The sequence below is a fragment of the Frankliniella occidentalis genome, unplaced genomic scaffold, assembly GCF_000697945.3.
Source record: "Frankliniella occidentalis isolate FOCC.00 unplaced genomic scaffold, Focc_3.1 Scaffold1, whole genome shotgun sequence".
Lineage (NCBI taxonomy): Eukaryota > Metazoa > Arthropoda > Insecta > Thysanoptera > Thripidae > Frankliniella > Frankliniella occidentalis.
In genome coordinates this window covers 1,758,034-1,770,742 of record NW_026267131.1, presented here as the reverse complement: position 1 = coordinate 1,770,742, position 12,709 = coordinate 1,758,034, and the positions used below count along the sequence as shown (strand labels likewise).

General features: G+C 63.0%; 1 protein-coding gene across 2 annotated transcripts in view; it reads left to right on the top strand.

The window, feature by feature from the left end:
* Positions 1 to 12,709, top strand: part of LOC113213544 (chondroitin sulfate proteoglycan 4) — a 53,149-nt gene that overhangs the window by 37,665 nt on the left and 2,775 nt on the right. Inside the window, exons 2-16 of one of the 2 annotated variants that reach the window (XM_052265717.1) lie at positions 2,605 to 2,768; positions 3,031 to 3,173; positions 3,270 to 3,450; positions 3,679 to 4,878; positions 5,433 to 6,044; positions 6,124 to 6,720; positions 7,227 to 7,498; positions 7,573 to 8,821; positions 8,891 to 9,083; positions 9,187 to 9,342; positions 9,487 to 9,700; positions 9,794 to 10,138; positions 10,224 to 10,869; positions 10,978 to 11,649; positions 12,265 to 12,558. In XM_052265717.1, coding sequence (XP_052121677.1) covers positions 2,605 to 2,768; positions 3,031 to 3,173; positions 3,270 to 3,450; positions 3,679 to 4,878; positions 5,433 to 6,044; positions 6,124 to 6,720; positions 7,227 to 7,498; positions 7,573 to 8,821; positions 8,891 to 9,083; positions 9,187 to 9,342; positions 9,487 to 9,700; positions 9,794 to 10,138; positions 10,224 to 10,869; positions 10,978 to 11,649; positions 12,265 to 12,558 — 6,938 coding nt within the window. Of the gene's footprint in view, positions 1 to 2,604; positions 2,769 to 3,030; positions 3,174 to 3,269; positions 3,451 to 3,678; positions 4,879 to 5,432; positions 6,045 to 6,123; positions 6,721 to 7,211; positions 7,499 to 7,572; positions 8,822 to 8,890; positions 9,084 to 9,186; positions 9,343 to 9,486; positions 9,701 to 9,793; positions 10,139 to 10,223; positions 10,870 to 10,977; positions 11,650 to 12,264; positions 12,559 to 12,709 lie in introns of both variants that reach the window. The other variant, XM_052265670.1, reaches the window with a different exon arrangement.

The following is a 12,709-nucleotide window of genomic DNA, read 5'->3' as shown; positions in this document are numbered from 1 at the left end:
ACAGCTGCCTGCACCACACCCCACCCCACCCCGCGCCATTCCGCCGCGTCCGCGTTGACAAATGAGGTGTGAGGGTCGTACGTCGGGCGCTCGCTCTCTTTCCCTCTCTTTCTCGCTTCTTTTTATTTTCCGAGAGGGAGAGTATGTGTGAGTGAGAGAGAGCGGGGTCCAAGAGGAATTCCGAAAGAAGATCGAAAAAGAAAATATTTTATCACAAAATGTTTGGTCTTCTTCTGCATGCGGGGAGGGGGGTGGATTCGAGTAAAGGAGGCTCTCTCGATAAGTGCGAGGCGAAGGGGAACACGCCGCCGACGCCTCCAAGTTTTGTATCTCGCGCGCATCCGTCCATGGCAATCGCACCCCCTCACCTCACGGCTCCCCTCGCCAATCTCTACTACCCTGTATTCCTCCGACCCGAAGTGCGCCGGGCGGAGAGACAAAAGAGAGCGCCGCGGAGCCGAGGCGAGAGCGCGCGAGCGCGGCGAGCGCCCGGCCCGAGGAAAACTTGTCCCTCGCCCTCCCGTCCCGCCGCCACCGCTCCTCTTGCGCGGTGGAGAGATTGCGCGCGAAAATAAATTTGGAATAAAAAGTAAATGAAAACAAAAAGGCGTGGTCGAGCGGGGGCGCGTTGAAACTAGGAGAGCGAGAGCGCGGCGGAGGTGAGCGCGCCTGGCCTGCTGGCGGGGGAGCACGAAGCACCGCGCTGCCCGTGTTAATATGCGTGCGAAAGTGCGTGCGGCAAAGTTGGGTCGTAAACGACGGCGATCGGAGCCGAGTCGCCGCCGCCGAGCCGCGTCTGGCGAGCACCGCCCCCTCCACGCACTCCAACGGCACGCAGGAGGCGGAATCTTAATATTCTCTATTTTTACTACGAATCTCTCGCATAGAAGAAATGCCTTTGACCCCGAAACTACCTTACCATATCCGATGAATTTATCTTCAAGTTAGACTTTCAGATATCTCCCTTCTTCGTGGACCTCTCCACCATGGAGAAGCGCCTCTTTTGACCCGACCCCGGCGGGTGGCATATAACCGGGGAAGGGGGAGAGGCCTCTCCCGGCTTGCACACCATTCCCAGTCATTGCCACCTCGTCTGAAAGTAAAAGAGGGGGAAGGGGGATGAGCAGGGATGGGAGAACCAGTTAAGTCGACCGCCGTTGGCTTGTCTCGTCAGTCAATTAACTCAGTTTGCACCCCTCCTCGCCCCCTCCCCTCCCCCTCCAGCCCCGCCCAACCCCTTTTTAGGCAATTAGGTGTCCGCGTTGATAGAGATAGCGGTTGAGGCGGGACAGAGTCTGCCTGCAGTCGGCGGTGTGGGGGAAGCAAGGGGGCACAAAAAATTGGGGGGGGGGCGACGCGAGGTCCACCTTTGTCTTGTGCGATTTTATTTGAGATATAAATGAAATGCGAGGTCTCCTATATACCCTCCCTTTTTCTGCCCTTTGCGTCCCCTTCTGGCCCCTCTGCTGCGGGAGTTTTTGTTTGTATTCGTTGAATCCGTTGTTCTCACCGGGGCGCACTCAAACGTTTCAAATCAAAAAAGAATAAAGGGAAGTGCGAACGGGAGTCTCCTGCGGCGTCTTCCGCTCCCGCTGTCGCCCGGGTGCACTGCGCGCAGTCGGCTCTCTTCCCGCCCCCCAACGAGGTGCCCAACGCCAACGGCGCCGTTTGGCCTTTTGTCGCCAGATCATTAAAATATCGCGAGGCTTCATATGGCGGAGGGAGACGGCAGCAGCAGACGGAAGTTGTGTGTGAGGGGGTGAGGCGGGGCGAGGGGAAGGGTTGAGCTGGTTGAGCACAGGGGGGGGGGGTCACTTCCCCAAAGTATGAGGCGGCGAGGGGCGGTCGGGTTCGACCTCCACCCCCCACCCACCCCTCTTCCTCTCTCCACTGCCCCCACCCGGTGTATGCGTGGCGATCTGCTGTGCAAGTTGGCACATCGAGACCGTCTTTGTCCTGGTAAAGAAGACCGCCAAGTTGCGGGTCGGCAACCGACCTCCTCCGCCGCCAGATTCCTCTCCCCCCCTCCCCTTCCCAAATGGACGCTCGGCGCCCCCATAAAGCGGTCCAGCCTGCTCCCCCTCCCAGAGCCATGTCATAACTCTGTCTTTGTCCCACCTCATGTACTCCATGGACGGCATGGCAGTCTACATGTCAGTGGAATAAGGACCTCACCAGCCATCACAAAGTTTTGGTATGCGTTGCGTACCCCTTTCTTTTTTGTTATCACGGGCCTTTTCCCATCGCGTTCGATTGTTCTTTTGTTTCGTTGAAACTTGGGAGAATCCCCCTTGCGGCGGGCGCCTGGCGGGGGCTTGGGGCTGGTGTGGCGGCCTTCCGGCGGCAATGGGAGGGGGTGGCGGGGAGGGGCCGGGCGTGGCGTGGCGTGGCGGGGTGGTCAGTCATGATTCTGCTATTTATCTCCCCGCCCCCTTTTTCCTCTGGAGATATAGATAAAGCCCCGATGAGCCTGCGCGGGGCGAGGCCCCGGTTGGGGGGGGAGGGGGCGACAGAGTGTTTTCCCCTCTTTGGGCCGAGAGCCGCGCGAACGGATCGGCGCGCATTAATCGTTACCTAACGACCGGCCATCACTCTGTTTTGCAGCGTCCTTCTACGGCGCCAGCTACATCAAGTACCCGCTCCAGGATGCCAAGAACACGACCGAGATCTCGTTCCAGTTCCGGACCAAGCGCGCCGACACGATGCTGCTGCTGGCCGCCGGCAAGACGGACTACTGCTACATCCGGCTGGAGACCGGCCGCCTCAAGGTATGACGCCAGTTCGAGTGGAACTTCACCATAAATTTAAGCGTAAACGAATTTTTTTCTTGTTTTTCCACTGAGTTTTCTAATTTTTCTTAATTTTTATCGATTTTCCTTTGTTTGTTTCCTGATTTTTCTGAGTGTTCTCCTGGTTTGGGAGGGGGGTGGATAATGATTTACTTTAGTTAAGGACCCCATGGTCTAGTCCCCCCTCTCTAACACACACTCCCAGCGTTTCTCGGACTTCACTGATAAGTGCTTGTCGCAGGTGCGGATCAACCTGGGCGCGGGCGAGGCGGAGGTGGACTCTCCGCGTGGCCTGCGCCTCGACGACCTGGTCTGGCACGAGGTGGAGCTGACGCGCAAGGAGGCCGATGTGACCATCACGATCGACCACATCCACGTTATCAAGTAAGCAATCTCTCTCGACACAGCGATGTTTGCTGCAGTACGTTGTTCTCGGCTGTTTCTGACAGCTTGTTTTCTCTTATTCTCGCTCGCCCGCAGAGAGAAGCTTCCCGGACGGTTTTTCGAGCTCAACATTCACTTTGGCGTGTACCTGGGCGGTATGGGTGACTTCACCGACCTCTTCCTGGGCCACACGGAGTGGCTGCGAGGCTGTCTCGGGGACGTCAAGTACAACGGCAACAGCCTGCTGCAGAAGTCCCGCCAGAGGACGTCCTCCCAGGTAAGGCGTCGCCACTGTTGGCACCGGGTGGCTGGAAAACTGCGCCTCTGTATTTATAGCGCCTGACCCCGAGCGAGTAGGCAACTTGCCCACGCTCGTGAATGTAGGCGGCCTAGTTCAAAGTCCAACGGGGTTTTCCCGCCACCTGGCTCTCTGGCACTTGTTTACCTTGGTCCGCCTTATGCAACACGACCACGACGTTCTTGACGAGCTCATCGCTGCCCGCAGAAGGTGGAGGTGCAAGTCATCACGTGGAACTGCGCGCCAGAGTTCGACGCGTCGGTGGACAGCGACCTGAGCTTCGTGGAGGACGGCGCGTATGTGTCGCTGCCCAACCCCATCACCCGGACGGGCGCGCGCTGGCAGCTGCAGCTCAAGACGGAGGCGAACCAGGGCCTGCTGCTGTACAACTCGGGCCAGGGCGCGCGCGCCGACTACGTCGGGCTGGAGCTATCGGGCGGGCGGCTGCGCCTGCTGCTCGACAAGGGCGACGGCAAGGCCGAGCTGTCCTCCGAGGTGCGCGTGGACGACGGCCAGTGGCATACGGTCGTCGCGCACTTCAACCCCACCGCCATGGAGGTGACCGTCGACGGGCAGACCGTGAGCGCGCGCCTGGACCGCGGCGGCAACCAGTACCTCGACCTGCACGAGGTGGTGTACCTGGGCGGCACGGAGCTGAGCAAGCGCGCGCGCGCCCTGTGGCAGGGGCTGCGCGACACGAGCTTCCGGGGCTGCATGCGCGCCGTGGAGGTGGACGGCCGCCGCCTGGGGCTGCCGGACGCGCGCGTCACGCACGGCGTGCGCGCCGAGTGCCTGTTCGACTTCGTGTGCGCCGCGCAGCAGCCGTGCGTGCGCGGCGCGCGCTGCGAGCAGCAGGGCCTCAGCGCCTTCCAGTGCGTCTGCGACCAGCCGCTGTGCGTGCGGCCCGAGTTCGCCGACAGCTACAAGGTGTACTCGCGCGGCCCGATGCCCGTCGACGTGGAGCTGGTCGAGCTGACGACGCTGTCGGTCGCCGAGGGCGAGAACGTCCCCGTCACCACCTCGCACGTGAACGTGGTCCTGGACTACGTTAAGTACGGCGTCCGAGACACGGGCGTGCTGATCCGGGTACTGCAGCCGCCCGCGCACGGCAAGCTCATCGCCGAGGTGTGGGAGCGCGGCGGCGGCGCCCCCGGCCTCGGCGCCGGCTCCGGCACGCTCTTCACCCTCCTGGACCTGGCCAAGGACAAGGTGCGGTACCAGCACGATGGCTCCGAGAGCACGCGGGACCAGATCGTCATGGAGCTCGAGCTGCAGGCTGGGCCTGACTTCGTCCAGCCCGCGCACCTACAGGGCCCTCACCGCTTCGCCCTCCCCGTCAACATCACTCCCGTCAATGACGCGCCCATCCTGAGCATCCCTGCAGGGAAGACGCTGCGCCTCGCTCAGGTAGGCATTAACGCCCAAAACGTCAACACAATTCTCATACACCTCAGTTGCATTTTGATTTCTTTTTGCCTTGAACCATTCTTGGGTGCAGTAGTCAAGCCTGAATAACACCTTTTTATTTTATCTTGAATTTTTAATACATATCCAGTGTGATGATGATGATAATAATACCTAATAGTAGTTTGAGTCAAATTTTATTTTTTACTGGCATGCGTATATTCTAGTAATTAACATGAAACTCTTTATATTTTTTTGTGTGTTTGCATGAGTACTATGCGCGGCCATTTTTTTTTCCCATTTTTATCTTTTTTTGCATTTTCATTTGTTTACTTTAACAGAGCTGCATATAACTGCCTGATGCCTTGTAGCTCAAGTGACTACCAGTGTTTCCGCATTTATTCTCCGAGAGTACGAAAGGTAACTACTGAAGGGTGGCTCATACCGCGTAGATTTTGTAGTTATTAAAAGCTCTGCTTGGATCCTAGACATAGATCCTTAGAAAGTCTATATGTTGTTCGACACGCCACTGACACCTTCTTTACCCGTTGCCACAGGGGACGCGGAAGGTCATCACCCCCGAGCTGCTGATGGCGGACGACCCGGACACGCTGCCCGCGGCCCTGGTGTTCACGCACGTGAACGCGGACAACAAGAAGGGCAGCGGGCACGGCGCGCTCGAGTGGACGTCGAGCCCGGGCACCGTCACCACGTCCTTCACCCAGCAGGACATCAACGAGGGCAAGGTGTCGTACGCGCACCGCGGCGAGCGCGCAGAGGCCGAGGCCAGCACGGCCAGGATCGCGCTGCAGGTCTCGGACGGCATCGAGACGTCGGCGACGGCCTTCCTCCGGGTCTCGGCGTTCCCGCTGCAGCTGCGCCTCGTCAACAACACGGGCGTCGTCCTCACGCACCGCGCCGCCGTCACCATCCTCCCCGCCAACCTCACCTTCCTCACCAACGCTGACGACCCCGACCTGGAGGTGCTCTACGAGGTGGTCCGCCCGCCCCAGTACGGCAACCTGCAGCGGGCGCGCGCTGCGGACGGCTCGGCGGCCGTTGTGTCCGCCAAGGGTCCGGGCATCGACCGCTTCACCAGCCGGCAGTTGGCACGGGAGCAGATTCGCTACGTGCACGCCACGGGGCAGCCCGCGCACGACGAGTTCAAGGTAAAAGTACCTCCAAAGAATGAAATCACTTTCTTGGGGATGTTATCGCCTAACTTACCGTCACCCCCTTCCTTCACAGTTCAAGGTGTCCGTCGGCGAGGTGCGCGCGCCCACCACCTACGACTTCCGGGTCACATTCACCAAGCTGCGGCTGGAGCAGGCGCGCCGCGTCGACCTCAAGCTGAACAGGTCGCGCGAGGCGCTGGTCACGGAACGCCACCTGCTGTACAGGACGGAGCCGCTCGCCACGGACGCCGCCAAGGTCGTGTACCACGTGGTGCAGGTGCCGCGGCACGGCTCCCTGGTGCTGGGGCTGCCCGGCGCGCCGCAGCAGCGCCAGCAGCAGCGCCTGGCGCCGGGAGACTCGTTCACGCAGCAGGACGTCAAGGAGGGCAGGCTCACCTACCGGCTGCACCGCACGGCCTACTCGCGCATCCGGGACGAGTTCACGTTCCGCGCGAGCGCGCCCGATTGCGAGGCCATCCCGGGCAGCCTGGTGGTGTTGCACGAGACGGCCGGCGGTGAGGTGCCCGGGCTGGCCGTCACCCTGGAGCGGCTGCAGGTCGCCGAGGGCGGCGCCTCTAGGCTCACCACCGCCGCCCTGCGCCTCGCCATGACGGGCGTGACCTCGGTGCGCTACGCCGTCACCAGCGGACCCTCGCACGGCTGGCTCAAGGTAAGCGGCGGCCCCACCCGCACCGGGCTGGCAGGCGTACTCATTTGCATACCCAACAGCTCGTCGTCAGCGGCGGCCTTGCAGTCCCGGGAGAGTGGAGAAGGTACTGCATGCACGCGCAGGCTCGGGGAGTGTGTTGGGGGTGGCACCTTGTGGGGGGCACCTGTGCACTGCAGAGAGCGGGAGGTCTGGGCTTGACTGCACCGTCGCGACACCACAAGCATCTTGTCTAGGCTAGGAAAGAGGCGTAGAGGGTAGAAGCTAGAACGCGCCGCGCTGGCAGAGTGGACCAGCCGCTAGCTGCGCCGCGACACCCACCATAGACCAGCAGCCCTGGTAGAACAAGCAAGTCAAACGCAATGAAATAATACCACGCGGTGGCTACTAGCGTTCTGTAACTGACAACTCGACGTCACTCAGCCGTTCTACCGGGGCGCCTCACCGCGCGGCATGCTCGCCACGGCCGGGGGCTCAAACAATACCTAGAGCAGGTGTGTTCTGTGAAGGTCTCGGCGCCCACCCTGAGGCTCAACGCGACCGAGTTCACCTCCGCGGAGCTGGCCGCCGGCCAGGTCGAGTACTCGCACGACGACTCCGAGTCGCAGCACGACGCCTTCCACTTCGTGGCCATGTCCAGCGAGGCCGAGGACTTCATGTACGCCGGCACGCTCCACATCGACGTGGTCCTTAAGAACGACAACGCGCCGGTGCGCGCCGTGGACCGTGTCTTCCGAGTCGTCACGGGTGGCGAGCGCCTGCTCACCGGCAGGCACCTTAAGTGAGTCCTGCAGTTCAGGTCAAGTGACTTTTCTTTCTTCTGGTTTTTGCTATAAGGCCGTTGACTTCCCTCAGGTACACTGACGCCGACCTGGACGCATCCCCGGAGAAGATAACGTACCGCCGGCGAGACATCCCCAACGGCGGGCTCTACCGCGCCAGCCAGCCCGGGGTGGCCGTCACGGAGTTCACGCAGAAGGATCTGGACGACGGCCGCCTGCTGTTCCGGCACCACGGCGCGGAACGCGGCCGGGTCGACTTGTGGGTGACGGACGGCCAGTTTGTGGCGAACGGCGTCCTGGAGGTGGTGGCGTCGCCGCCGTACGTGGAGGTGGCCAACAACAGCAGGCTTTTGGTTCGCAACGGCGGCGCCGCCCAGTTCAGCACCTCCAACCTGAGCGCCGACTCCAACGTCAACTCGCTGCCGGAGCACCTGCGCTTCGAGGTGCTGGAGGGCCCAGGGCACGGCCGCCTGTTCCTGCGCGACCCGGGGGTCGGCGCGGGGGCGACCGCGGCCGCGGGGGCGGCGGGGGCGGGCCGGCCGCAGCAGGCCGCGCAGCAGGCGGTACACTTCACGCAGCGCGACCTGGAGGCGGGCCGCCTCTGGTACCAGCACGACGCCAGTGACTCGTTCTCCGACGCCTTCCGGTTCCGGGTGGACGTGCCGGGCTCCACCGTGGAGGGCCGCTTCGAGGTGCGCGTCTTCCCGTCCAGCTACTGGGAGCCGTTCACGGTGCACGCCAACGAGACCATCACGGTGGAGGAGGCGACGAGCGTGGCCGTTACGTCGCGCTTCCTGGACGTCCGCCAGCGCCACGTGCCCGCCACGGACATCACCTTCGTCGTCGTGGAGCCCCCGCAGTTCGGCTACCTCGAGATCGAGTCTCAGGCGCAGGCCACGTCCACGGAGGACCCTCGCGCCCTGCTGCCCCAGCAGCCCGGCCAGGCCTCCGTCACGGTGTTCGAGCAGTCCCTGGTCAACGAAGGTCGCGTCCTGTACGTGCAGACTGCCCCCAACCAGACCCAGGACCGCGTCGTCGTGGACGTGACCAACGGCATCTCCTGGATGCGGGGGCTCGTCGTGCGCCTCGCCATCATCCCGGACTCGCTGTACCTGGCGACCGGCGAGCTGCGCGTGTCCGAGAACTCGCTCGTTGCGCTGCCCGCCAACATCCTGACCGTGCTCACGGACTACTACCGCAGCCGCATCACCGAGTACGTGGTGGTCTCGCCGCCGGCCGCCGGCCGCATGCAGCACGCGCGCGAGCCCGGCCAGGCCATCACTAAGTTCAGCCCGCAGCAGCTGCAGGCGGGGCTCATCCAGGTAAGCGTCGAGGACCGCGACGACGGTGTGGCTGTAGTCCTGTGTCTGACTCCTCTGTGTCCTTTGCAGTATCAGCACGACGGCAGCGAGACTCAAGAGGACGCCTTCTCCGTGTCGGCCGTGGCGGGCGACCGCAGCAGCACGCCGGCCAGGATACGGGTGGTCGTCGCCCCCGTCAACGACCAGCCCCCCAAGGTCGTCAACAGCAGCAGCGTACATCTCTGGCGCGGGGCCAGCGCGCCCATCTTCACCACCAACCTAGGTAAGCAGGGGCGTCCGAACCACTGAGCAATGGGCGACGTGGTCTCCGGGCATTGGCTGATTGCGAGGCTGATTGACTAACGACTCACGCCTGCCCCCCGCAGCCGTCGTGGACTCGGACACTTCCCCGCACAACGTGTCCTTCAAGGTGATGAGCATACGCGCCGGCCATATCGCCTTCGCCAACACGCCCGCCGTGCCCATCACCAAGTTCACCCAGGCCGACATCAACAGCAACAACATAATTTTCGTTCATTCCGGTAAGATCAGGCAATTTAAAGGCATGCTTTTACATCGGAGCGGAGGGGTACTTTTCCGTGACCTGCAAGCTGCACACAGTTCCCCCGCGAGGACGTAAAGTGAACCGCCATTTTGATGATGACAATGCGTGTTCCCTCCCCTAGGCGTGCCCGAGTCGGGACGCGTCGAGCTGAGGGCGAGCGACGGCATGAAGGAGACGGAGGCCATCAGCCTGGAGGTGCAGTCGGAGCAGCCGGACTTCAAGGTGGCGGCCAACGAGGTCCTGCACGTGTTCCCGATGCTGCGGAAGTGCATCACCGCCGAGCACCTCATGGTCGTCACCACCGACCCCAACAGGAACCTCACGTACAGCGTCAGGTGCGCACATTTGAAAGCAAAATAAATCCCCGGACCAGACCGCTTCCTCGTGTGGCTTTTCCCTCTACTCCCTTCTTGCGCTCTCTCCCCCAGGGTGCCGCCCACGCAGGGCAGGCTGCTGCTCATCTCGGAGCGCGTCGGCGAGGCCGCCAGCTCCGTGTCCGGCGGGCGCGGCTCCTCCGGCAGGGAGGTGCTCAACTTCACGCAGCGCGACGTCAACATGAGCCGCCTGTGCTACCAGCACACCAGCCCCTTCAAGGACCTGCAGGCCAACGACTCGATCGAGTTCGACGTGACGGCGCCCTTCATCGACACGCTCACGAACCAGGTGTTCCGCATCGAGGTGTCCGTGTCGAGCGGCGGGCTGGACCAGTTCGTGAGCGTGTCGCAGCTCATCGTGGAGGAGGGCGGCACCGCGCCGCTGCTGCTCAACACCAGGTGAGACTAGAGACACCTTGGGTGAGCGTGAGGCACCCCCGCGCCGAGTGCCAGCCCCTCTCTCAACCTGCTCTTCCTCCCGCAGCACGGTGCTGGACTTCCTGCGGCGGGACGTCGGCATCGAGAACCCGCTGATCCAGGTGCAGGTGGTGTTGCCGCCGGTGCACGGGGCGCTGTGCGTGCGCACGGTGTGCAACGCCACGGCCACGACGCCCTTCACGTCGGCGCAGCTGGGCGCGGGCGAGGTGGTGTACCGGCACGACCACTCGGACACCACCTGGGACGAGGTGGCGCTGTCGCTGCTGCTCGCGCCCGGCGACGTGCTCCTGGGCAACGTGTCCATCCCCGTGACGGTGCTGCCCGTCAACGACCAGCCCTTCCGCCTGGCCGAGCCCAGCCCGCACCTCGCCGTCGTGCAGGGCCAGGCGGCGCCCGTCACCCGGAAGCAGCTGCTCACCGAGGACGCGGACACGCGCGCCGAGGAGCTCGTGTACGACGTGATTAGCAACCCCAGCCAGGGCCGGCTCGTGCTGGACGCGGCCCCGCCAGCCGCCGGCGCGCAGACAACCGCGGCCCCGGGCGCCGTCGTCTCCGTCGGCCGCTTCTCGCAGGCTGACATCGACGAGAGCAGGCTGTGGTACGTGCACGACGGGCCGCTCCAGCCCGACAGCTTCTACTTCCGGGTCTCGGACGGCAAGTTCGCACCGGTCTACACAGTCTTCAACATCGAGGTAGGTGGAAATCACATCCGTTTTTCAAAATGATAGCCATTCCGCTCGAGCCGTTTCCGATAGTGTTTCGATTTGCTGGACAAGAAGTGACCTCGCCAATTATTCCAGGTGCTGCCCCTGACGCTGAACGTGTCGGTGCGCGCCGCGCTGCGCCTGCAGCAGGGTTCCAACGTGGCCGCGCTGTCCGCCGACAACTTCCTCGTGTCGACCAACGGGCGGCGCGACGCGGTGCAGTACAACGTGACGCGGGCGCCGCGGCACGGCGCCGTGTTCCTGTCGGCCGCGAGGGACCGGCCGGCGGCGTCCTTCAGCCAGGCCGACGTGGAGGCGGGCCGCGTGCTGTACATGCAGACGGACATGACGGCGTCCTCGGACGCCATGGAGCTGTCCGCCTGGGTGCCCAGCAGGCCGGCCAGCGTGCCCGCGCTCGTGCTCAACGTGACGGTCGTGCCGCTGGTGCGCCTCGGGCTGTTCAGCCCCATCGCCGGCCTCAAGACCCGCCTGGACCTGTCCGCCCTGGACGCCTCGCAGCTCGCCAAGGTGACGGGCAGCGACCCCGTGTACCGGGTGCTGCGCCGGCCGCGCTTCGGCAAGATCAGGAGGATCGTGCGCAGCTCCGGCTCCTCCAGCGGCGAGCAGCAGCAGCGCAACGGCACGGCGCCCACGGCCGCGCCCGGCGCCTCCCCAGCCGTCCGCGAGCGCGAGGTGGAGCGCTTCTCGCACCAGGAGCTGCGCGCCGGGCTCATCTACTACGTGGGCAAGCGCACCGGCCAGCCAGGGGTGAGTGCGTGCGTGCGCAGGGCAGCGGTCAGGCCCTGGAGGAAGAAGGGTGGGAGCCTCCTTTTGCTTAGGGATAGGGATCGTCCAGAAAGTACGGGCGTTTTTCTCAGTTTCATTTTTCGGGCAATTTATTAGGGCTCGGCGCCTGCGAGACTCAAGTAGGCCAGCCCGCAGTACACGCGTGCGGCTCAGGCAAGATGTTGCCTACCTACAAGGCGCTATGGCAGCTTGCGGCGGCAGCTCAACCTGGCAGGTTCACAATGGCGATTGGCGGATGTTCTTTTTTCTGGATGATGCACTATACTGTACCGAATGGAGGGTTGCGGAAGGGTTGCATACTCACCGGGAACGGGCCCGCAAGGCGCCGTTGTGAGAGTCGGTATGCAAGCCCGCACGCACCCATGCATGCGGCACAGTGTAACTAGAAGGGGGCGCGGCCTTAAAACACCCGCCCAGTATAGGCAAACCCGCAACTTTGAGCCCTGGGCGTGGTTTCTGATACAGGCGTTACACTGGATCTCTCTTGTCACCCCACTTTTTGCGTTCTTCCTCCTCAACTCATTTGTCGTTTCACGCGCTGCTCGCCCACACTTACCTGTCTCTTGCCGCCCCCAGGACGAGGACTCGATCCTGTTCGAGCTGGCCGCGTCCATCTTCCAGCCCGCCTCGGGCGAGCTGCGCTTCCTGCTGCGGTCCGAGTTCGGGCCGCCGCCCACGGCCTTCGTGCCGCAGCGGCCGCGCATCCCGGGCCCCAAGGGCTCGTACGGCGTGCTGGGCTCGGACACCGTGGTGGTGGCCAGCCCCAACATGAGCAACGACTACTTCCTGCTCGTCAGCATGGTCGCGGGCGTCGTGGTGCTCGCGCTCATCGTCGTCGTGGTCATCAAGTGCCGCGCCGGATCAGTCCAGGTCGGTCAAGTTACAATCATTTTTACACAAATCTTTATATGGTTCCGTCTGTATGTGCTTGCAGAATTTTTTGATCATTGTACAACTGGTTGTTTAAAATATGCTGAAAAAAGTGGCTCCTTTCCCGCTTGTGACCCTCTCCTCTGGCTCG